General features: G+C 38.5%; 1 protein-coding gene and 1 long non-coding RNA gene across 4 annotated transcripts in view; both read right to left on the reverse strand.

Moving 5' to 3' along the window:
• Nucleotides 1-26,374, reverse strand: part of LOC131692411 (uncharacterized) — a 64,875-nt gene that overhangs the window by 24,287 nt on the left and 14,214 nt on the right. For both annotated transcript variants that reach the window (XR_009305978.1, XM_058979442.1), the window contains exon 2: nt 1,089-1,161. Coding sequence is in view for 1 of the 2 variants with exons in the window: in XM_058979442.1 (XP_058835425.1) it covers nt 1,089-1,161 (73 nt within the window). In the remaining variant the exon portion in view is untranslated. The remainder of the gene's footprint in view (nt 1-1,088; nt 1,162-26,374) is intronic.
• LOC131692412 (uncharacterized) lies at nt 1,168-13,311 on the reverse strand. Of its 2 annotated transcripts, XR_009305980.1 has the most exons (4): nt 12,606-13,311; nt 2,684-2,854; nt 2,144-2,255; nt 1,168-1,671 (listed from the first exon to the last, which is right to left on the reverse strand). It is a non-coding gene; the product is annotated as an uncharacterized LOC131692412 (long non-coding RNA). The 2 variants fall into 2 exon arrangements; XR_009305979.1 differs by lacking the exon at nt 2,144-2,255.

The raw sequence follows: 26,374 nt of genomic DNA on the forward strand, positions 1-26,374 counted from the left end.
CGGTCGTAGGTTCGCGTAGATGATCATCGCGTGGGCGTTTTTATATTGTGGTCGCTAGCGTATGTAGTACTTCACGTGTTTGAATTCGTTTTATATAACCGTGTATTCGCTTGCATATTCGCGTGAGTAGTCTTTCTTATGTTCAATTTTGAGTGTACGGTTCAGATGACGGAAGAACGTGAGCTCCCCATCTCACAAAATCTCCAAATTATAGCGCTCTGAGGCTTGTTATCTTGTGTATATAAGTTCCGTATTTTAGAATGGGAGATCGCGGACGGGTATGAGCGGTGTATGTATGTTGGCGATTGAGAAGGCGTTTAGAAATTCGTAAATACTAACACGTTGACTTGATTGCCGGAATGCGAGATCGTGGGCGTAGTGATGCGTGAACGATTGCGTACGCAACCGCGTATGTATTATCGCCAAAGGCTCGAATGTTTGTATGATAATGTGTACATTCTTCTTATCCCGTGGGCGTTTGTATGTCGCGTATGCTAACACCTATCCAATTTCTCGTGTGTAAACGCGTTTCTATAACCGTGTAGTCGTTTGCATATTGCATTGCATAATTTCTGTGCAATAGATAGTAATACGAAAAAAATGTGATTCTGGTCATTGCACAAAATCTTTATTACGACGGGTTTATATTTTGAACGAATGTAGTTCAAACGAATCCGACTTCTGTATAGCCTAAATAAAGGAAACAAAACAATTCGGAAATCAGATTCGATCGGATCACATTCCGTCGTAATGCATAAAACGGTTCGTTCGAAAAGTAATCTGTCATATAGCTGTATATCTTAATTTCTTCTGTAATGACTTCGAAGCGAATATGAAATAAAAGGAGATCGGTTTAGTTTCAGTTTATTACAGTACCTAAATAAAGTAAAATTAAATAGAAATATTTGAAATCTGTAAGCGGTAAAAAAGAACACAAACGGACACAAATACCGACCTCATTCGTTCGGCACTTAATTAGAATTCACGCAAACCGCCCTGTTCGGAAGATGCCATCCAATGTATCCAAATATTTTCGACAATAAATAAAACAACAATCATGACAAGTGTTCTTATGCTACAATACTTACATATTCCTTGACATTTTTGGTCCGAACTGCTTTGTATGATGCATAGGCGGGATAGAGCGTGCCAAACAACAATCTGAAACCGGGAAACAGTACATTGGCACCGAGCGTTCGTGGACAGATGAAGATAGCGACGAGCGAGCAGAATCCCATGCCGGTGACGGACAATCGCGGGAATGGAATTTTCGACAGCATATTCAGAATGGCTCCGAAGCGCGATAGTGAGGTAACCACCTGCTCTTTGCTAATCGGCACCGGTTCATCCCGATAATAGCCTACCGGTGGCTCGTAAGGACCTTCGTAGTCCGATTCATTCAACGATGATAACGATTCGTTATAACTGAACCGATTGCGAAATCTTACGTTTGCCGGAATACTTTCAACACTATCGTAGAATACAGCAGAGTCATTGAGGAAAACGGGACGCCCTCCGGCATTACCGGGCATCGGCGTACCATATGGCCGGTTGCGTCGCACGTACACTTCTTCGTTCAGCTCTGATGCTGACATTCTTCTATTTTTAGGACAGTCCCGCACTTCAAACTTACTTATTAGATGGCTAACATTATTGTCACAGAACTGTCTTCTATACATAGTGAATTGAATTTGAGCATTAGATCACGTAATCACAATTAGAAAATCACACTTCGGTCAAAGCATGCAATTCCGTCATTCGTGGCGAACTTGTGCATGTCAAGCACGGTGAACAATCAAAAGGATATTCATTGATCCTCGAACTCGGAACCAACAGTCACATCCGTGGCCAACTTATACTTCACGATTAGCACTCACCGACAGCAGCAACGAAAGTGAAAATCGTGAATAGAAGAGCTACTGTCTGTTTTACTAGTATTGCACCATTTCCTTGCCGTTAGCGTGTCGATGATCGGATTTTTCTTTTTCACTTACTCGAGAGACACACGGTTAGTGCAACAGCTAAGGCAAGCAAGAATTCACAGAATACGATCATCTGCATTTTCTGGTAGCGTTTTTCATTTTTTTCTGAACGCGAGATCATCCCATCCAATACTAAACACTGACTATTTAAGCAGACTTACCCAGTGCCTAGAGTTTACTTTTGCGATTCTCCCCCTTTAGTACGGAGTTCGTAAGCAAAGACACCATGTGTGAACTGTCAAGGGAAGGAGCTACCGAGGCTAATTTTAGAAGCTAAACAAAAGAAAATGAAGCGGTAACTGTGTTCTGCCTGCTCAACGATCAGCTCAGATCGCAACTAATCAGTGGTGATTGGTGGATGGGAAAAACATGAAACATGTAGAAAAAATAAATAGAGCATGTTTGCCCTGGTTTGACTTTAAAAGCCTTTCCAAGTATGAACGAGTTGCGTGAGGTATGGCAAGCTGACCAGATTCAAACTCCGAATAGTAGGTAAATAAATAAAATAAAAATAGTAGGTACAATTTAATGAATTGCCGTTGCGCAGTGCAGCGCTCATCCGAAGTAGCATTCCTGTCTGGTTCAACGTGATGTTGGAACGAATTGCACCGTAGCATTTGAATGTTTTGGTATATACGTTTGTATGTTCAACTGTGTTGACATGATCCAATTGTTTGTTTGTATTAGATGTGATTAATTACCATATACTATGTTGTACAGCTCTGGGCTGACAAGGCCCAGGATTCATTAGCCAGTTGTATGATCAAATTGCAGCCTGGGGGACTCTTTGCGCCAATAGGCGTAACACTAGCTTTGTCACCTTCTATACATTAACAATCGGCAAGGAAAGCTGGAGAAACAGCAGGTGTAGTCTAGGAATATATGGTATCAACACTTTATTCATTTTTGCTTTTATTACTTCGTAACAGGTGTATTTAGCATCCAATAAAATATAAAGAAAACATTCCAGGGTATCAAGGGGCATTGGAAAAACTTACAGTTGAAAAAAAGGAAGGTCCTCTCATTTTTCCTTTTAAATGAAGTTAGACCATCTTAGTACTTGAAATGGCGTCAAACATCAATTACTGGCTCCTACTCGTCAAGACCATTCCGAAAATACCCATATTGATTGGGTTATAGCGTATTTCACTAAACCGTAAGTCGCCATTTTGTTTTTCAAAAAGGCGTCAAACATAAAATTCTGGCACCTACTCGTCAAGACCATTCCGAATATACCCATATTGATTGGGTTATAGAGAAACCGAACGCTAAACCGAAAGTCGCCATATTGGATTTCTAAATAGCGCCAATCAATTTCTGGCACCTGCTCGCCAAGACCATTCCGAAAACTCCTATAATTATTGGGTTATGGCAAATTTCGTTAAAGCGGAAGTCGCCATCTTGGATTTCAAAATTGCGTCAAGCGTAAATTTCTGCCACGTACTCGTCAACACCATTCCGAAAATACTCATATTGCATGGGTTACAATTTCACTAAACCGGAAGTCGCCATCTTGGATTTAAAAATGGCGTCAACAATCAATTTCTGGCACCACTCGTCAAGTCCACACCGAAAATAATTGTATTGTTCAGGTGCGAGCCATAAGGAGTCTTCCAGACCCGTCTCTTCCATCTTTCCAAAAATCTTCTAAATTCTAAGCATTCAAAAGTACTTAGAATATGTTTTGCAAAACCGTGTTAATTGCGAAAATTGCACAAAAAACTGCTTTGCATTTAAAAGGAGATTTTTTCAGGAAAAAGTTTAAGTCTTTTGCATTCAAAAGGACTCAAAAGGAATACTTTTGCGAAATTCGCGCAAGAAGAGCTTCCACAAATATTCTAAATCATTCGCTGTTTTTTTACGCAGGTTTGCGAATTAACGCAATTTTTACGCGGATTTTCCAATTAACGTGTATTTTTTACGCAGATTTTTTAATTCACGCGGGTTTTTTACGCGGTTTGTTTACACGGTACGTATCCCCCGCAAAAAATTGGGTTCACTTGAATGGTTCATTTTCATCAAAAAATTTCAATTCTTTGTTAAGAATTTTTGTTTAAAAGTTTGAACACCTAAAACAGCGATTTCGCTGTCAACACTGTTTTATCATCGCAAAAATTTTTTTTTGGGAAACCGAACCGTTCAAGTACACTAAAATACATTTAGTTTTCTTACTCTTTTGATTTCAGTTGAATGGTTCGTCCGGGAGAGTGTTCACCGCAAGCCTCTGCGAAAAAAAATTCGCTTGACTTCGATAGTACAACAAATCGCCTTTCGCTTTTTCAAACAAAAATAACACCCTTTAAAAATCACGAACTTAGCTCACTTTTCCCCTTCAACTTTGTATATAACCCCTAAATAAAAATGCTTTTAACTAAAATTATCCAAAATATGAAAATTTTCGAGATATTTTGAATTTTGTTTAAACCAAAACAATTAATGCGAAAAATTATGCCCTTTTTTATAAGTTATTCGCGTTTCTTTACCATGAATTATCAACAATTAAATGTTATATTTCCCCCTCTCGTATATTAAAATGTATCCCTAGCTATAAGCTAGTTGTAAAATTTTGAAAAAGTTCTTACTCCTAGTCTGGCAATAGGATACATTCCATTAGCGTGACGAGAAATAACTGTAAAATTCACTCCCAAAGCAGGCCGCGTCACTTATGAGGAGGCAAAGAGCTTTAGATCGATCAGTCCGACCTCCTTCCTTCTCAAATCAGTGGAACGTTTAATCGACCACGTTGGCGAGTACAACACATTCGCAAAAGCAATAAAAAATGGGAGTTTTCCTTGATATTGAAGGTGCTTTTGAGAACGTGTCTTTCGAATCCATTTTGGAAGCAGCACGTATATATAGTACCTTCATATATCACTAACTAGATACACGCAATGCTTAGTAAGCGACATCTGTGATCATCCTCAAGGTGGTGTGCTGTCACCACTTCTATGGAACCCTGTCGCCGATAGCTTGTTGAAGAAACGTAATCAGCTTGGGTTTCCGGCATATGGTTTCACTGATGATTATCATATAATGACAACCGGTATTTGCATGAACACACTTTTTGATTTAATGCAACAACCCTTATGTTTTGTTAAGAAATGGTGTCTTCATGTTGAGCTATCATTTGATTCAAGTAAAACATCAACGGTGCTTTTCACGCAACGGATTACAAGCGGAGCTCGTCCGTTGCAGTTCTTTGGCTGAAATTATTGCCGCAGATCAAGTTAAACACGTTGGGGTAGTTCTTTACTCAAAACTTAATTGGACAGTTCACATCGATTTCAGTATCAAGAAAGTTTTTATGGCCTTCGGCCATTCCAGCCGGGCTTTCGGCCAATCTTGGGAACTCAAACCCAAGTACATTCAACAATTGTTAAACTAATACCGGCATACTGGTGCCTTATTTGGTCACCGAAGGGAGAAATCATCACAATCCAATCAAGGTTACCTTCAGAGGATTGTCTTGGTGGTTATGACATGTGCGTTCTTGTCAACACCTGCTGCTGCTCTAGAGGCAGTCTTGATTATTAAACCACGGTATGGGTTTCTGAAACAGGAAGTACTTTCTTGTGCATACCATTTAAAGGTTACTGGGCTCTGGAACAGTAACCCAATAGATCGCACACTAGCCACACAAGACTGTGGCCCCAAACAGTTACTTGGGATAAGCATACACTTGCTCCCAGTGACTTTACACTCACACGTAGTTTTCCTTTTAAAACTTTCAATGTGAGAATTCCTCGTCGCGAGGAATGACTGACTGGCTGGATGGAGCGATAACTTGAAGCATACGTAATTTGTTATACTGACGGTTCTTCGTTGCAGCGCCGAGCCGATGCTGGTGTCTATTGTCATGAAATGAGATTAAACTAATGTCATTCGCTTGGTAGATGCTGTACCGTTCTCCAAACAGAAGTCTTCGCCATTTTGTGTGGCTGCACTTCAACAGGGAATTTGCGGTAAAATAATCTATTTTTGCTCTAACAGTCTGGCTACCCTGAAAGCACTTAGTTCGGCAGATTCGAGATCGAAAGTAGAAATCGCATGTCGAACACAAATCAAAGAACTTAGCCTTTCAAAATCTTCTATATGTCATTCAATGAAATTAATGAGCGGACAAATTGGCTAGAGCTGGCGCTACAACTAACTTCGGTGGTCCAGAGCCTGTTTTACCACTGTGTATAAGTTGGATAAAGCGCTAGATTTGCTATTGGGCTACATCCGAACATGCTTACCATGGGCGTAGCTTGCAAACTTGCGTTCAAACAAAGACTTTTCCACCGGATGTGAGTCCGAAAATGTCAAAATGCTGCGTTTTTATAAGCACAATTGCAGTATTCTAGTCAGGGCACTGACTGAACATTGTAAACTCAATTATCACATTGCCACTATTCAGTGTGCTGAGTATTATTCGTGTGATCTTTGCGAATCCTATTACGGAATATATCATGCGTATCCGGATTATTAGTTCAGTGTGGTAAAGAGCTATAGTTTAAGCAGTATTTGAATGACAACCCAAGTAATAATTCAGATTTTATAGTACTCTTGAAGTCGCTCTTAAAATACTTTGAATACACTTGCAGTGTGTTATAAAACTTTAAATGTTGCTTGGGAATATCTCTTCGGGGTTGTTGTCGTTCTGTTATCTTAATAGCCCCTCGGGGGTGTTGATATATCCACTCATCCAGAAGTCTCTTTTATTCTCTTGGGAGTGAAGAATACTTCCGTATTGTCTATGTTCTCTGTGTCGTTATTTTCTTTATCCCTAACCTTACCACTTTCCCAATCCTCCCCATAAGGAAATGATGAAAAACTAAATTACACCAAGGCACAAATCTTCGACCGGCATAAGGAACGTGCCATTTGAGCCAGTCGCTATTGATTCCTGACATGGGGTATTTTCGGATTGGTTTTGACGGGTGGGTGTCGGAGATCGATGTTTAGTACCATTTTGATATCCACTGTGACGACATACGGTTTGACAAAATTCACAATAACCAAATCAAGATGGGTAGTTTGGAATGGTCCGTACGATTAGCTGACGGATGTCATTGTTTGATGCCATTTTAAAATCTATGATATGGCACGAAATTCAGGTTTAACCAAATTCGCTATATCCCAATGAACTTGGGTATTCTCGGAATTGCGATGACGAGTGGGTGTCGCACAGAGGAGTAACTAGATCAAAGTCTTGGCCAAAAACCAAAATAATTTTTTTCAATGTTTAATTTTGTTCTATTTTTTTACATGTCTAAAAGCCTACTGTATAACGTAGAAAAATTGGGAGTATGTCAAAAATTGCTCAAGAAATTTTGCATGGATGCAAAATAGTGATATTCTAAGGGATTTTTGAATCATTTTCATTATATATCCAGTAATATCGCTTTCTAGTGATGATGACTATTAATCCTTTCATGCCCAAATTTTTTCCATGAAGATATGTGCTTCCATCGCAGTGCTACAAGCTGCGCAAGTTTTACCTTCTAATGATTAATACAATTTTGATAGAATTTTTACAATAGTCTAATTACGTGGAAAATGTAGTCGAAGATAGTCTAAATTGATAGGTCGTATCAAATATATATCAAAATTTCATTTTTCGTCGTCAACGTAAACTCTTCCTGGCAGCACTGCTCCATCGCAATCCAATCAGGCAAATTGTAATAACTTCAGTTTTATAGCTAATACTTGTAACTTTTAGTGCTCAAATGAAAGGTAATAGTCACATTTATTAACTTTACTTATTTTTGGGAGCAATTCTTGCATAAACCAAAAGTTATAGCTGTTTAAAAACGATGTTGTCCACAAACTACATGGGCATGAATGGGTTAAATAACACAATATTTATACAAACACAGTATAACTTCAGCCTAAAGATAACTAAAAGTAGTGGTGTTGCTGTACAGTGCACCAACTGTAAAAAATACCTTTTATAACCAATTTATTTCAAATTTGAATGATAAAAAAGTTACATTATACGACGAGATCCGGCAAAGTTGCTGAAGCAGTACTACAAAACAAGATTCCAGCTATCCAAAAAACATTCAAACTGTCTCGATCTTGTCCGATCCACAAATTCCAAGCGAGTTGAAAATATTGAAATTTTTACTAATTTAAGGTACACCAACATGCTAAATATTATGTATGGAAACATGTATCTCGATGAACACGTGCACAGGCGTACCTTCCCTTCTTTCTTTTCCACTGATCATCTGTTTATGCAACTGGGAAAACAAATGTATTCACAAAGATCACGACTAAATTACTAAAAATAGATGCCAAATTGTTCCAAAAACTACCAATTGTCTATTTTTAGTTCATCTTAAGGCATAATAAAAGCAATAGCAGCAACAAATAATTTTGGCCAGGATTCGACCTCAATTACTCCTCTGTGTGTCGGAGGTAGATGTTTAGTGCCATTTTGAAATCCAAGATGATGACTTCCAGTTTAACGAATTTCTCTATAACCCAGTCAATATGAGTATTTTCGAAATGATTTTGACGAGTTCGTCTTTCCATTTTCCCAAAAATCTTCTATGTCTTTTGCATTTCAGGGAAAGGAACTATTTGTACAGAAGTCGCGTAAATACAAAAAGCACGCAGAAAATCCAAATATGCATTCAAAAGGACTTGTTTTTTTAAGTTTTTTAAGGATTTTCGAATTGTTGAGTAATTATAGGAAATTTTTAACCCCATGCTGTAATAAATGTTTGTCGCTGAGAATTGAGTTATTAATTCAAAAGCTCCACTCCCAATCAGTTGCAAAAGCACCAGTCAAGACCGTTCGGAAAATATCCATCTTGATTGGTTTATAGTGAATTTCGCTAAACCGGAAGTCGCCATCTTAGATTTCAAAATGGCACCAAACATCAACCTCCGACACCCACTCGTCAAGACTAATCCAAAAATACGCACATTGTTGAGATTCGAGCCATAAGAAGTCTTTAAAATCTATCTTTTCCTTGTTTCCAAAAATCTTCTAAGTTTTTTTGCGTTCACCCGCGTAAAAGAACCTGACTGTATGGCACTTATATATAATTAATGATAGAGTCTATTAGATACTTCATTTATCATTTTTCGTGAACTTTTCAATTTAACGATTTTTTTTAGAAGTGTACTTTAATCTGTTCTGTTTATAATTTCATTGATCACAGTAGCACCTCTAGTTGTCAAAGCGAGAAACTGATCACAGTGTTTTCTTTGGACAAGCCCTAATGACCACCGCACGTAGTTTGCTGTAATTTGTTCCACTTCCACGTTCGTTTTGTATTGCGCGTTTAGAGCAAGACGAATACAGGTGGGCACATTTTTTTTGCTATGTGTGAGTGCGGTTGTCATTTTTCTTCGATGAAGCCGATAGAACAATAAAGACATAAACAAATATCGCAGTGGACTTTCCTGTTGCCATAAGTTTTGTTTCGGGTCGGTCATATTTATTTTTTATCGGTTTCGAGATAAAAACTACAAGAGGCAGCCCTATGGGGTTGCACGAACTGTAGACGTAGGACTATACTACCAAATGTAAAATATTTATTTTCTTAGTACATTTAGAGTAATAATAAATCAAATATATTTCTTACGTAAAGTTTAAACACAACCAATCAACGTCGAATGTTACATTTTGAACCAAACGTTCTTGGTTATCAGGTCATTTCATTTGTAGTAGGTGATTGAATCCGATTAAACTTATTTAAGAAACAAGACAGAAAACCGTGACCGAACTAATATTTGGAACTAAATCTTTATAGCACAAGATCATCTTTTAAAAATTGTAAAAAACCCGAACCGGTGAAGAAAAATCAAATTTTGGACAATACAATACGTACAGTCTATACATGCCAAGCTTTCTAGTTATATTTTGCCAGTATTGTAACCTTCCTAAAGTACGCATACAAATGTAGCGAAAGCAGTGGTCTTAATCATATATCGAAACAATAAATTTACAAGAATCGAAAACAATTTTACATACGGACTTCGATGCGTTTTTGCAACGGTTTTTTGAGTGGCAGTGTATTCATTTATAAATAGGCTTTGTAGTATGTACCTACTAGCAAAATCAAAATAGGATAGGCTGAGTGGAAATGAATCAATCGTAAATAATAAACTTTCGTTATGCTTTCCATCGATCCACTTAAATTTGTTGCTAAGAAAGTTTTCGTCTTTGCGAAACGAAAGCACAGATTGCTATCGTGCAGGCTCCTACACATTCACCTCAAACATTGAACCCAAGCGCACAAAGCAAAATGAGTCAACGCTGATGATGATGGGTAGAGCGAAAGCGACAACCAGTACCACGACACTATGTTAACCGTGTTTGTAAACGGAGCTTGAATGTACAAGCGATTTTGTGTACGAATAATTGTGTTCGAGATTGTAAATAAAAGTGTGCTGGAAACGGGCACAATACAAAAGAAAGCATAGTGTTTGAATGGACAAGCTTAGTCGCGTGGTGAACGGCATTGGGTAGCGTACCTCCACAGCTAGTGTAGCGGACTTCTAACTCAACTACACTTACTGTGAAAACACAAAGCGCAGTGATCTGCTCCGCCCGTCGCAACTGAACTTGTCCGGCAAAATACATTCTTTAAATAGTCGATGATGACGTCATTCATAGAAGCGCAGCGCGCTAGGTACACAAATCTGTCGTGCCGGACTTGAGAAGCGCTATCTTCTGTGCGTAAATGCGTGATATTTTGACTAGATTGTACATTATTTAATTTTTTAATGCATTAATATCTAATATCTTAGGGTTTATCTATTGGATTCTATTCTTAGCAGTACTTCGGGGCGATATGCGCAAAAAATTTGAAAATTTGTAGTGAGATGACTGAATAATATGCGTTTAAAATTGGACCGCTTTTCGTTACATACCATTTTTTGTAGAATTTTCAAAGTGCACCCCCATATCGAAAACAAAGACGTACTCCTACGTCAAAAGTGTCCCTAAGTGTTCGAATCGGAAGATCCGAAGTGAAGCTCGGCTTTTCCTCTCTTCATCGTGTGCCAAAGAATCAAGATACTCGTCCGGATGTTTATGTTTACTTCCAGTAGCCCAGACGCCATGTCTAATTTTGCAAGTATCAAACTAATACACATAAAAGTGTCAAATGTTCCCACGTTTCTTTCTCTTCATCATGCGTTTAGAGAGTGTCGTGTGCTTTGAGAAGTAAAAAAACTATTTTCGTGATTATTTTTATAATTATTTATCGTGTTCTATCTACGATAACTCATGAACGTGTTAATGAATTTGGATGAAATTTCAAACTCTGAATAAACAATTCATCTCGATCAAAATTTTGTCATTAGTTTTTTACTACGTCAACTAGAAGCGGTACTGTAATTGATAAGAAGCAGCCAAATTCTAAACGGAACAAACTAAATGATGAAGATCCGTCGAAAAATTTCAAAAAATCATTCACATTTTCGTACTTAAGCTTTTTATTGAATTTTATGGTAACACCTAGCCCCACACAGTGCAGTAGGACATTGTTAATGGTAAAAAGAAAGAAACCACCAAAATAAATCTGGAAAAATTCTTTATTATTTTCCTGTGTTCCAATAAAGAATAGGAATACAATACACTTACTTATGACTATGTGTTATAAAATACTGAGTGATAACTAACAAAACTTAGCGACGTTTATGCTCTCATCAATCCAAATAACAAAATACTGCTTGTATTCAATCTATCCTTTTCCATACTGATAGTCCTATGCAGTATTCATCGTTGTACAATTGAGTTCGACATTAGAATTTTTTATTTATGTACACAAGAGATTATGAGAAATATTCGATATTAAATCTTCAACGACTATTATGAACACCTTATATTTATTCTAAAAGCATAACTATTTATTTAACATCAGATCTTCCCTCAATTCCAGTACAAGCTGACCATATTAAGTCTACTAAAACCGGTTATATACAGTTGCATATCAGTTTTATTCTAACCATACAACCCCGCCTTACACTTCGCACAGAGCAAGGTTGTAAAAAATATAGTTCGACTCGGACGAGTATGGTATAATAGATTTGATCTTGGCTTACCGGCATGTCGTAAACGACGATCGTTGAATACTGGGCAATAAGATTTGCTCAAAGATTTCTGTCATGTTTTTTTTTTAATTTCTTGCACATAGAATAACAAAACATTATTGTCTATGTACTATTACTATTACTATTACTATTATCAAATTAGTAGTTGATTTTAATAGAATCAGAGAGGAAAAATCAGCAATAAAAGTGTGAAACGTAGGTTGATATTTGAGAATTATGGCAAATTATTGTTCTCAAATATCATGTTGCTAATATTTTTTCACCTTGCACACATTTACAACTAAGCGAACCAGGCACTTGAAGTAATGCTGGAATATATTCTAACGAACTAATAATTTACACAAACATTTTGACCGCAATCCAAACATTTCTCAACTCATGCATCAATCTAACTGCGTTGCAAACCATTGGAAATTATATCATGCCGTAAAAAATCACCAGCGAGTTATTTTTAAAATTTGTGCTCGTTTTGTTTCTTTTCACAGACAATGCGAATTGAGCCTTTTAACTCTGCTATCCCAGACGTATTTTCACGAAATATTACAGTGATGATCCCATTATTACTTGGCACGGGTGACGAAACTAATCACAGCCCCCTGCCCAGCACTATTTTTATCCAACATCACATTAAGATTGCCACTTGATACACGACCGAAAGATTTTAGAAACATTTAACAGTAGCAGGCAGCAGCCAGCATAGTTTTCCCCAATCTGATCGGCGCCTCCCGTTTGCGAACATGATCGATTTCTAAAATTGTCTTGGCTGATCAATGACCAACGTATCGAAAGCAGCACACACTATAAAACAACAACAAAAATTCGTCACACAAAACGCATTCCAAACATATAAATACGCGAGAACTGAAACACAAACGGAGGGAAAAACTGCGTAAAAAAGAAAAACGTGTGATCGAACGTTTCCGATGGCGGTGCAGAAAACCCGGGTAAGAACTAAACTGAACGAGATCGAGTCAACGACTAAGTCCGCATATTTATTGCTACTTAAAAATCATTTGCATACATATGAGAAGGAAAAATTGCTCTCGCGGCCGTAATGCTCGGTGTGCAAAGTATTGGGAAATTTTTACGCCAACGAGAGAAAAAGAGAAAACAAAATCGGTGTGTCTGTGCATTTTCCTATAAGTAGAGTAGCTGATCACATATTTGGGCACCGGTTCAAATGGCATATGATCAGAGAATAATTTTTAAGTGCTAAGAATTTTCCTTCAATCACATGTTTGTACAATCGAGATTAATGATTCTAGGTTGACATAACATAATCAAAGTTCAAGTTTCATTAATTTCACTCCAAATCTGTGACATTCTCAAACCCAAGCATAATTGCGGAATTGCCAATTTTTCACGCTAGTATTGATAAATAAATAACCGAATTTGCAGTGTGAAGTAAAAAATGCCTAAAATCTTTTCAGTAAAAACAGGCTATTGTTGTTCAGTTTTTAACCCTTTCATGTCAAGGTATTTAAAACTATTTCTTTAAAACTGTTGCGATCAATAAATACGAACATTCAATTCTTATCAAGATAGATACATCTCAAACAGTGCCAGAAGTTACTTAATTTTTATCTTCCAATGCTTAATATAAAATCACCATACATAAAAATTCTCCTCGAATATTTACAATAGTCCAAGTACATGGAAAAATTTGTCGAATAGGGTCTAAAATGAATAAATAGAATGGTATTATCAGTCTTTGAACATGTTAAAAAAGGAAGATACACGGAAGTCTTTTTAATGCGAGGCATACGCACCAAATAAAAAGCGCATAACCGCATAGCTTTAAAGAGCCGCAAAAAGAAAACGCATAACTTTGACAAACTCACATAAACCGCAACCGCAAAATTCACTCACAAAACTCTAAATAATCATTAGAGGGGTTCAAAGCCCCTTGGGAGATCAAAAACTAGAAGTAGACAATGTTGAATAATTCGTTGTTTACGTAGGATTACTTGATGATGAATAGATTCAGATTAATCCTATATGACGGGGCTTGTAACCATGCAAACTTCTCTATAGGTAAAATGAAAAAAAACCTCATAATTTGTGAAATCCGCATAAAAACCGCATAGCATCAAAAATCCGCACAAAAACCGTATAACTTGCGATGTCCTATGCTATAGTTCTCATTAGTGAAGAAAAATTTAGGTAAAAACTATTTTTTCTACACCAATGACACAAAACATATAACTAAAACAGTTATGGCATTTGCGTTCTAATCAGTATCTGACACTGACTTAATGACTGGATTAAGCCAGCGCTGGATTTACGCTAGCTCCAAAAATGAATACACGATTTGTGTTTCTAAGCAAACCCCTAGTGTACAAACGATGTTCCTGTGTCGAATACTAATGAGACAAGTCGAAACGCAATTTCATAGCCAATTTAGTTATAGGTTTTGTGCTCGCTAGTTTTTTCAGCTTCTTTTTCTTGGGACATATCACGCAGGCCTAGGGGTTTGATCAGAAACACAAATCGTTCGTTCGTTTTTGAAGCTACCACCAATCTGGCACTAGCTTAGTCCTGACACTAAGTGATTGTCGGATTCTGATGAGACGAAGTCGAATTTCCATAACTAATTGCGAAGTCCGCATAAAAACGCTTAACTTGGAAAATTCCCATAATAAACTACAGTGCTGGAGAACTGTTCCAGCGAAATCCAGTCAAACTAATTGAAATAACTTCAGTTCAACCGAGTTAGGCGATGTCGGTGAAGTCAGTCCGGGACGTCCTGGCAAGCCGTGACCACACCTTCATTTTTCTTATCTACATCTTTATGAAAACTATTGATGTCCAAGTTTAATACATTTTCCCCTCTCATTCACAGTAGAACCTCGTCAACCTCTCCCTATATCTACAATATGGCATTGCTTCACGAGTCTACGATGCATACCTTTCTTGATAACCGTCCATCCAGAACATCATGACACACGTCACAATAAACATCATGACAGCATCGGAGAGCCAATAATCATCAGAAATATCGACCCTCCCCTCGCCCCTGCGATTACAGGATGGATTCCACTACAATAAAGTGTGCATATCCCCCACAATCCTCAACCAGCCAACGAGAATGTCAATTTTTGCAAAGTTTTACAATATGTATCCCACTTTCTACCTTTTTCCTTTACTAACATAAGAGGGGAGCAAGCTGCCCCTAAATACGGCTTTCTCTTTCCCCAGTAACACGTGCGATGTACCTTAAAAATGAAGTATCGGCCTCGTTAAGCTACCGCATTTGGGCCTAAATAAACTTAGTTATACAAAAAAGATCAGCTTTTCTAAAAAAAAAAACATGTCGACTTTGTACGTTATCTCTTCCAAATGAACAAATATATTTCAACGGAAAAAATATATATTAAAAATAAAGTCTTCAAAATAAAAGAACGTTTAAGCATTTAGCATATTTTTTTTTCTAACCATGCGCAAAGATTCAGTATGATTTTGGCCGTTTATATGGTAATCCCCCTTTAAGTAGGCGAATCACCAAAAACGAAAAGTAAGGTTAGCACTACCTTTCAAGTAAACTGTTTTTCTTTATATTTAGGTGCTTTAATCGCACATTTACATTTGTCGTAAATTAGTTGTGGCAAAAACTTGAATGTTCATATTTTTTCAACGTATAGTAGAGCTAACATGAAATAAAATTATTACTTCTCGAAGGAATGATACTTTTTGTTAATTTATACTTACTAATTGCACATAAACATGCATCGTAAATTAGTTATGAAGTCCTTAAATTTGTCGCTTTTGTTTCTTAAGAGGTATGGTAGTGCTAATTATGACAAATATGTACGTATGATTAAAGTGCTCAAACATAAAGAAGAGTTTACTTGAGCAGTAAGTTCGTTTGGCATAATGGTTTTTTGCCATAATAGTCGTTGAGCATAATTGTCGTCCCGGAGATCAGCGATAGTAGATTATAAATCTTTAAAAACCGCTCTTTCGGCCTTCAAACTGCATAAATTCTACGAGTCCGAAAGATATTTTATCTGCTTCTTAATTCAAGAGGTAAGTAAATAAACAAAAAAACTTGCGTGCATCGGGTGCCGCGATGCATAATCCAATAATTGTCCGAAACCCATTTTCCCTCTCAACACCTGTTGAGTTACTTTACGAACTGCACCATTTTTACGTCACATTTAATGCAATACGCAACTTTATGTACATACACACGCTCGTGGAAATAAATGTATACAATTATTTCATTATCCGTTGGCCATATTGAAAATTCAACTTGTTAACGGAACAGATCAAAAACAGAATCGATAGTAACACGACATTGATCACAATTGCGTCTTTGTATTGCATATGACAGCGATCATAAGCTCTAGGGTGAAGCTAATACATCGTTTTTATATACACACTAGATCCACACATGCATTTCATGATAACTGATTTGATCGTCAATTTTAATTACTCTTCGCGTATGAATTGAAGAACTTGCTCACCGACATACAGAGCATTTAAACGTGGCACTATGGGGTAATGCGGCCAAAGCGATGGCCAAAATTCATTTCTGCTTTCCATGTATTTTTCCATGAAAGAAAATATTGATTTGATCATTTTCCATAAAATTAATCCTCGTACCAAATTTAAATCTGCCTTCTAAAATCTCTTGAAAAAGCAAATTTTCTAACTACTGGTGTCGTTGGTAACCATTCCATTATAAGTGAAGTGATGCAGAAAGTGAATTTTTACAAATGGTTTCAAAATATCATCGAGAGATTTCCATCACCATAGAATAGATAACTACAAACTTTTCTAATACTTCATTTATTGAATTTTTTAATTTAAGTAGAAATTGTTACATATTGCCAGTTTCAAAAAAAAAAACGCATATTCATATTGAATCATGTTTCAACGTGTGTTAAAAATGTAGATTAAAATTCTAACTAATTTCAATGATTAACAGTGAATGATTTGATGGATAACGAAATAGTCTAATTTCATTTATTTTTTTTTTATTTTTTCTCCTTATTTTGACCAACACAATGTTCTAGCTTCTCTACATTGTGTTGTGTTTATTCTGCAATAACGGCATGCGCTTCATTTATGATATGATTGGTACGACTGTACATCTTTCTCATCGCTCATTATTTAATGGTTCCCAATGCGAATAGCTGAACACGCATCCATAATTCAGCGCTAGTATAAACACGTAACTAAGTTAAGCAGTTATGCGCGCATCATATTGCAGAGAAGACTGCCGGTTTAAAAATGATCGCAAACGGCGATACAATTAAGTGAAAAACAAATCTTGAACCGAGGAACAATAAAACCAATTACTGATCTGTATGTACTGTTTTGAACAACATAACTGACGAAAAAAAGATAACAAAAATATACCTTCACACCACCCAAGATAGAACGCTTAAGACATACATATGATATACACCATTCTACTAAGTAGTCGCAATACAAAAACAGCTGTATACGTTTTCTTTTGCACAGCTGATCGTTTTCTTTCCTCCACGTTATTCGCTACAACCACACCAGACATGAAATCGACCATACAATATACCATTTATGGAAAACCCGGTTACAGTATTGATTTTTCTCTACTAGCCGTCGTCTCACTGTAACAAGTTCGCCAGCCGGTCCCTACATGTACTCAGTACTGTATGGATAAACACATTGTACGAGGGTCTTTGTATATATGGGCATGTAGTTATATTCCCTGCACATGTTGATTGACCTTCACGGGAGGCTGCCGACTGGGATGTTGACTTGAACTTCAGCTGATCGTGTTACCTACTGTCGAGATCTAGAAAGGAATTTCCTCCTCCACCGTAATTGGCGCCGCGCGGTTATGCTTCTTCGCAGTTTCTTTGCGGTTTCGTGGAGTGTAGCCTGCAGGTGATATTTTTTAGCACCTTCCGGATAAATACCGCTCTGTGCTCAACCTGGTTTAAAATAATACGCAGCCAAAACTGTGATCGTTGACGTATGACTGCATTGATGCAGTCATTTTGTGGTGATCATATTCGTACTAGGCTGTGGGTCTTTCGCCAAATAGATAGGTATTTTTTGTAGAGTTGGAGATACAAGCACTGAAGTTGCGCGCCCGTGGGAGTATAATTTGGTGCGAGAAACGTAGAACGTCTTTCGAAAAGAACAACTCGACTTTGAACTTTGAACGTACAGCAAAGGAAACGGCCCCTATTAGCACGTTTCGTAAATTGTAGACCATGGGGAATGAATTCGACAGCTATTAATTTCGTACTTGGAAGTGTAAATGAAACGTCGAAAGCAAAATCTGAATAATACATACGAAAGCAAACTCCGTAGTATATCGCCCCTTGATTCATCCTACCTCTGTAAATACATTAGTATATGTTGTCTTGGCTTAAATGGTAGGATGTAGAGAGATGATTGATTCGAATTTTAACACAAGTATTTACGCATTTCTGTCCAACTTTTACTATCATACTGCTTTGTAGAAGCGAAGCAAAGAACTTAATATCGTTTTACCCGCTGCATAAGGGATCATTAGATTACTTGAATAGGAATAAAAAGTCACCACTTGTAGTTGAACATCCAATATATCGTATTATAAATATTAGTTTACATTAAAACGACGAGTGGGTAATATCTGGGACATAAACAGAGTGCCGTGTAACTGCACACTGTTAATTGAAATCTAATCATATTCAACGGAATCAACATTCCATCAGCCATTTCGCAGCTAATTGTCTTCTCAGTATACCGGTTTTGATGTACAGTTCTCCGTCGCTTTCAAACACGTAGCAACAATAATGATGTCTTCTCATCATTTTCCAGATGGGAAGGCAAGGAGTAGGAGGGAGGAAATAGAATTTGAAGGGCGAGGAAAATGATTTTATTCTCCAGAAATGCATTTGGTAAATACTTTCTAACAGAAAGAAAATGCAGCAATCCTCCTTGGTATTGTTGACGATCATTTTACGCCGCCGTCTTGGTGGCCGGAAACCCAGAGACTTTGAATATCCTAAATTGCGCAAGCATGTTTCAATCTTTTTTAATCGAATCCTTGCCCCTACTAACGCATCTTGCACGTTTTCTCAAAAAGACATCTATAATGTGTGACTCTCATTGTTAATAATTTGGTTGCTTTAACATTTATCCCTCAACTCTTTGCATAATAAGCTAGTCAAAACCACCGTTTTTCGATCTATACTGAAAAATAAGTGAAAAGTGCTATAGTGACACCGTATTAATCGAACGAGAAAGTAAACAAAGAGAGTCACTCATTATAGATATGTCGTTTTGAATAAAAGCTCTAGAAATATCTTCGCGCTGTGATACTTGTGAAGTGCGTAGTAGTATATACGAATTCTAGCAAAGACATATATCGGCTAACATTCTTTCCTGTTTCTTCCGCGTTCGACCTTCGGGTCTGGCCGGTGCCGGCGTGATCAATAAACTGTTTGAGATTACCAAGACTTGTACATTGAAAGATGTTTTGCTACTCCCATGTTCTATCGATTCACTATGCAACATTGGCTAGTCCAGATCGATAACGGAATAGCAACCAGGAGTGATCACACAGACTCAAGCCCCAGCTTTTCCACAAAAATAAACTAGAATCGATCAGGAACATAGCCGTAAGCCCCTTGTAGTATTTGAGTCCCGGGGTTTGCTTGAAATCGGTTTCATCGTCTATCAAGACACAACCATCGAGCCTCGTTAGCATTTGATCGTTAGACTGTGTAAGTAGGAGTTTCCCAATTACTTGGGTTACTGTTTGCCCCGCGAACCCTTTTTACAGGACGTCCTATGTGCTTCTACCTTCATTTCGGATTAGTGACGTTGGTGACGAATCACCTCTTGTTCTCGGCAAGGAATACCGGAATACGGTGTTCTTCCCAGGCGGAACCGTTGTCCTACCTGCTTCACTCTCCTTGGCTGTTAGCTGTAGAAGAGAGCAAGGCTCGTTCGCGTCATTCTCTACAGCGGGATGTCGCGGATCCTTGAAAGTTAGCCGGGGAAGCGAGTACTCCTTTATATTTAGCTTCCACCGACGGCGATTCAGCACCACACAGCACTTGTCTGAGTACCACGACCGGCACATTAGCGGGTAATATTTTTTTTATTTTGATTATATAGGTTATAACCTAAGGGTCATTCGCCTCTTTTCGGGTTAGAGAAATCTCTTTTGGAAAAATCTCTAAACCCTATGTGCGGGGTTGGGAATCGAATCCAGGTGAGCTGACTACAAGGCAATCGATTTACCAACTACGTTATGCCCGTCTGTGCGCTATGCGGGTAATCATGCTTCCGCACTTTCGCGGAATTTTTTTTGTCTTTCGATAAGAAATGAATCACGACGAACGCAACACGCTTTACCGATGGTCTGACACTACCCACCCTTCAAAAAGTGTCAACAAACTGCCCGACCTCCGCCACTGACGCCACTGTCACCCACCATTCCATTCCACTTTTCGACAGCAAGGGAGAATTGTGGCCTATCTAACCCTATGTTACTTCTTCATCCGCAAACATTGTGTGTCCCTATTGAAGAAAGGATTGGGTGATTTTCTGACTAATTAGTGCATCAAACAAGGAGAATTTATATAATATGATGCACCCGTAGGTGCGAGTTCTTTTACGGACAAGTTTTGAGAAGACGGAGAAATTATTTTAATAGGACCGAAGTCCGCGATGTTACCGGTTAAAGAAAACGCCCAAGTGAGTAATCCATATGAAAGCATGCCGTCAGTCTACAACGACACAACTTTTGAATATAGTTTGAGATTTGCCAACTCCAACGTTTTTACCCGTTAAATCCACCAGCTCGTAGAAGATACACCCTTTTGGTGACAATTTTTGCCGGTATGTATTGTGGTCCTAGTGTAGCGTTGTAAGGCTCAAACGCTTTCGACAACTTCATGTTTCGACGGTAAACCATTTGGCCGTCATCGAACGGTTTTGCGAACTTGCGATGTCGCAAGTTGTATTGACTGTATTGTACTAACTGGTCGTGTCTTGTTTCTAATTCCCCCTCTTCAGAAATCCTGCTGAAATCATCGGCAGATACCATTTCACACCCGTATATGATGAAATGAGGACTAAACCCTGTGGAGGAATAAACGGTAGTATTTAGAATACGCTTCACATTGGTGATGTGCACATCGCAGTTGCGCTGCCCATATGGCCGGATAGCGGTGCTTATCGAACGATTTGTTCACTTCACTGTGTTAGTCTGCGAATGATAACAGGAGTGCAGCCAATGGTTGACGTCAGATTCTTTTAGGAATTTACTGAACTCCTTCGAGGTGAAAGTTTGTCGCTCAGCAGAATTTCGGGGCTGCAGTGGCGTAGCCAAAAATTTGGTTTGGAGGGGGTTTTGACGAAAATCTTAGATTTTTCAAAAATGTTGGCGGGTCTATTGATGACATTTAATCTGTAGGCCGCGATCGACTGGGTACTACTGTGTTCTGCACTAATAGCGAAATGGGATGGTGTGAGCGGGCATGGGCGCTATAATCCAACCGTAGGCAGAACTAAATACCTGTCGCAGGTGTCAGTTATGTTGGGTGCCGGACTACGAGACAGGTTAGGTCAAGTTCAACGAGTAGTTCAAAAACACCATTTTACTAACAATCAAGCAAAAAAGGATGAGCTGAAAATTCGCAACTTCGAAACCGTAGCATTGGAAGAGCTTTGATAGACGGGGCAGAATGTGTAGAAATGCGGGGATCGAGCGACGGCACAAGAGCTAAGCAAAATGCGCCAACGCGTGATCAAGTGGCAGGCGATCAGCGAAAGGATTTGTGTAGTGTGGATCAAAGGCCATTTCTTCGACTAGAGCATTATCAATATACACTGACCTCACGAAGCCGAAAAAGATGTATTTTATGCGCAGCTGGAGCATGTCTATGATAGCTGCCTATGGCGGAATGTTAAGCTCGTCATCGGTGACATAAACATCCTGATAGGCCAGGGCATTGTATAAACCGGTTATCGCACAGGATAGTCTGTAAACCTTATAAATAATGTGCAGATATTCTCATGATTGATAAGTATATTATGACGAACACCTATATAGCGAAGCAGTAGACGACAAGAGTATGGCAAGAATCAGCTTGAACACGCGCGCAGTCGACGACAGATTTCGGATCTACCTAAGATTCATGAAAAATAGGACCGTTGAACCGCTGGCAATGATCAACTGTCATGTGAGCTACTCAAACACAGAGTAGAGGAATTGGCTAGAACACTCCACTGGGTGCTTTTGAAGATCTGGAAGGAGGAGATTTTAACGAAGTATAGGATGTAGGGAGTAGTATGTCCCATCTATAAAAATGGTATTAAACGGGAACTAATTACCCATTAATCACATTACTGAACTGCCCTTGTGTGCAAAGGTGACGTAAATGCCATTGAGTATATTTTTGAGGAAATCAATTTTCAAATCTTGCATGGTGCGGGTAAAAGCATGCTTTCTCCACTTTGATTTTCGTATTTCAACAAGTTATTTTTAATTCAATAGTAATTCTTCAAAAGGGCTAATGAGACTTTTGTAAACAAACTTTTTTCGCTCATTTTTCCGCTACCGAGTTGAATTTTATGAAAAATGCACACGAATCAACATCTTTACCCTTGGTAGAATCAATTTCAAATGTTTTCTGTGCTGAAATGATAACAAATTAAGAGAAATCAGCAAAACAAAAGTTTGTTTACAAATCTTATTAGCCCTATTCAAATGTTGATATGGAATTTATATTTGAAGTCGTTTGCACTGAAAGATGCGAATTTTCATAGTGAACTTAAAATACGAAAAAATTAAATTTTGGCCAAAGTGGCGTTGAAGTCACTTTTGCATACTAGAATAGTAAACGTCATCTACAAGGTGTTCTCCCAAATTCTTTGTTGCCGCCTATCTTCAACCAAGCTATTTGCCATAACATTCTTGAAAACATTGCTGAAGACACTAAGTCTCGAACTAAATTTGATTGGAATTAGTAATGTATCCAAGTGGAAAAATAATTCAACAAAATTATGCTGCTAAATACTAAACCTCCAAAGGCTGATGGTTTCCAAATTATGGAATCCTAGCGCCATTCAATTCGATACCCAAATGTACACCATAAATAGCGAAAAACGTGAAAAATTTTCATTTTTTTTATTACCAATCTTAGCTAGTGGAACTTTATACAAGTGATAACCCAACAAAAATCAAATGCGCATAAAAAACGATTGTGACCTGTTAGAGACAAGCGTAAAACCCCGTTTTTCATCAGTTTCTATGTAGGCGTTTTCATTGAGCTATTTTGCTTGATATTTACATGATTTATCAACTATAGGATCCTCACTAAAATATTAGTTACAAGATCCCATTCTCACAATTTACAAAAAGTCCCCATAACGTTTAAAACATTAGGTTCTCAATGTAATGAACAGATAATAAACTTCCAAAATTATTATTTAAATATTTAATAAACTAGTCAGCATCAAACTTTTTTTCTGCAATTGAAATATTTTAGTTTGGAGGGGGTTTTAACCCCCTAAACCCCCCCTTGGCTACGCCACTGCCGGGCTGCCATGGCGATTAAGTCACTGTTCGCGCAGTATCGTACAGAACGATGTACTAGCGATTTTGCGAGGGTTAAAAAGCTGTACTTGCTAAAGACATCGAGGATGACAAGCAAGTGTTGGTTGTTACGATTGTTTTTTGAAAGAGGGCCAATGTAGTCAAAAGGGCGAACACGAAATTATTGCGACACCGAAAATGTCATACCAATTTTCTTATAATGTTTAAAATCAAACCAAAATTTTAGGGTAGTTTTATACATATATTTACTTCAAAAATCAAAAGAAAAGTTAATCGATGGAGCCTTGAGTGTAAAATTGAACGCATTTTCGCTTGATGTCCTCCATCAAAGTCCTTACAGTGTCATCCGGTACCAGTTTTTCAGTTTTTTTTTCATTTTCTTAACATGTCCTTCTCGTCTTTGAATGTCTTCTTGCTCTTCCGAAGTTCCCGCTTTATCATTGCCCAGTACTGCTCCGCCGGGTGCAGCTCCGGACAGTTTGGCGGATTCATGTCCTTTGGAACAAAATGGACAGAATTGGCCTCATACCACTCCAGGACACTTTTAGAATAGTGGCATGATGCCAAATCCGGCCAAAATAGCGGAGCTTCGTCGTGTTGCTGCAAGAACGGCAAAAGGCGCTTCTCGAGGCACTCAGATTTGTAGATCTCGCCATTTACTGTGCCCTTTGTCACGAAAGGCTCACTCCTCAGTCTGCAAGAGCAGATGGCCTGCCAAATGAGATATTTGGAGGCGAACTTCGACATTTTCTTCTTCTTAAATTTGTCGTCCACATAGAACTTGCTCTTGCCGGTGAAAAACTCCAACCCCGGAATTTGCTTAAAATCGGTTTTTATATACATTTCGTCGTCCATCACACAGCAGCCATATTTTGTCAGCATCTTCTCGTAGAGCTTCCGTGCCCAAGTTTTAGGCGTCGATTGTTGCCGCTCATCGCGGTTTGGGAAGTTCTGTACCTTGTATGTACGTAGCCCAGCTCTTCTTTGCTTTCTAGATGTAGCTATGCGACATGCCGATCTTTTAGCCAAATCACGGCTTGAGACGTTGGGATTTACTTTAATCGTCCGCTTCACATTTCCTTCCGTCTTTTTGTTTTCTGGTCCCGGTTTTCTTCCAGCTCCTTTGCCGTGGTCCAACGTCAACCGCTCCTGGAACCGCTTCAACACTCTGGAAATGGTTGAATGGTGAATGTTCAACATTTTTCCCAACTGCCGGTGCGACAGGTCAGGAAATTCCAGGTGTTTGGAAAGAATATGTTCTCTCGACTCGCGTTGGTTCACCTCCATTTTCGTTGAATCGAAAAACACGACTTCGGGTTTGGCAGCATGTAAACAATCCACATCAATGAGAAAGTGTGCAAAATTTGGTTGATTTTTACCCAATGGTAAAAAAGTTATGCCCTGTCGCAATAATTTCGTGCTCGCCCTTTACAGAAATCACTCGCTAAGCTGCATGAGTCGCGCCTAACTCGGGATGGACTGGGACAAAAGAAGCATTGATTTCCATGTACGTCCCGCATTCTCGAATAAACTTTCGTATTTCCGATCCCATACAAATATCACAACGGCACTTCGTGGATCGTTTTATCGTATCCCACGTGAAGCAGATTTTCGTAGGTACGTTTTATTAAATCTTGATGGAACTCGGGGGCTGGTAGAAGTTTACAACTGAACCGGGAGTCGCACGGAACAACTTTCGAGTGCACATACTTGACAGGTTGATCATTTTCTACTTTGAAGTCGGCATAATCGTCAGGATTTTAGATAATTTTGGACTTCATGGAACAGTACCAGTCTGAGGTAGACGAAGATGAAACGGCTGCTCCGGCCCGGGATAACGCGTTCGAAATGACATTGTCCGTGCCTTTCCAGTGCTCAATACACATATCGTTAAGTTGTAATTTTAAACTACAACGACTCAAACGTCAACTGGTTTTCCATTAATTCGTCAGTATCCATGTAATCGCTGACGAATCAGTGACCAGTCGAAAATGATAACCTTCCAAGTAACCTCGGCACTTCAATCACCCTTATCATCGCTAGACATTCCTTCTAAGTTGCATAATAGTTTCTTTGGAGAATGGTCAGTTTGTGCGTAGGCAACTGCTTTCGCATCCTTGGGCACTCTTGCACCAGAACAGCAGCAACTGCTACGTCGCTAGCGTCTGTCTGCAGGATGAACTCTTTGGAGAAGATAGGTGGGACTAAAACTGAAGAAGTAACTAGAAGTTCCATAATTTTAAGGAACGCAAGCTCTGCCCTGGTGTTCCAAATGAAGCTCTTAGGTTTTGTCTTGAACAGATCGATACCTCACTGAACCGATCGATGAAGCGGAGATAATAACCACACATGCCGAGGAAACAACGAAGTTTCGTTATTGTAACCGGTCTCTCATAGTCGAGAGTCGGTTGAATTTTATCAGGGTTGATCTCAGGTCCGTCTTGATTCAACAAAAAACCAAGAAACTTTAGTTCGGGGATTCCAAAAAGGGGAAATTTCCAAATTGATGGTTAGGTTGGCTATTATAAGATAATCGGTCAAGGTGATTAGCCCTGGATAAACGCCCAGAATTCGCCTGGGGTGGGATTGAGGGTATGCATCCCGTATAGTGATCCCTAGCGTCTACACAAAGGCAAATTAAGTCGTCTGGTTTCGTTACAGCCACAATATTAAGCGACAAAACCGAATCAGTTCTCCGTGATATTTTCCATAGAACGCCATCGGTCAACTTCTTCCCAGATCTTAGACAGTTACGTTGGGTTCATGTGATAAGAAAATCAAA

Source organism: Topomyia yanbarensis, chromosome 3, assembly GCF_030247195.1.
Source record: "Topomyia yanbarensis strain Yona2022 chromosome 3, ASM3024719v1, whole genome shotgun sequence".
In the NCBI taxonomy this organism is placed as follows: domain Eukaryota; kingdom Metazoa; phylum Arthropoda; class Insecta; order Diptera; family Culicidae; genus Topomyia; species Topomyia yanbarensis.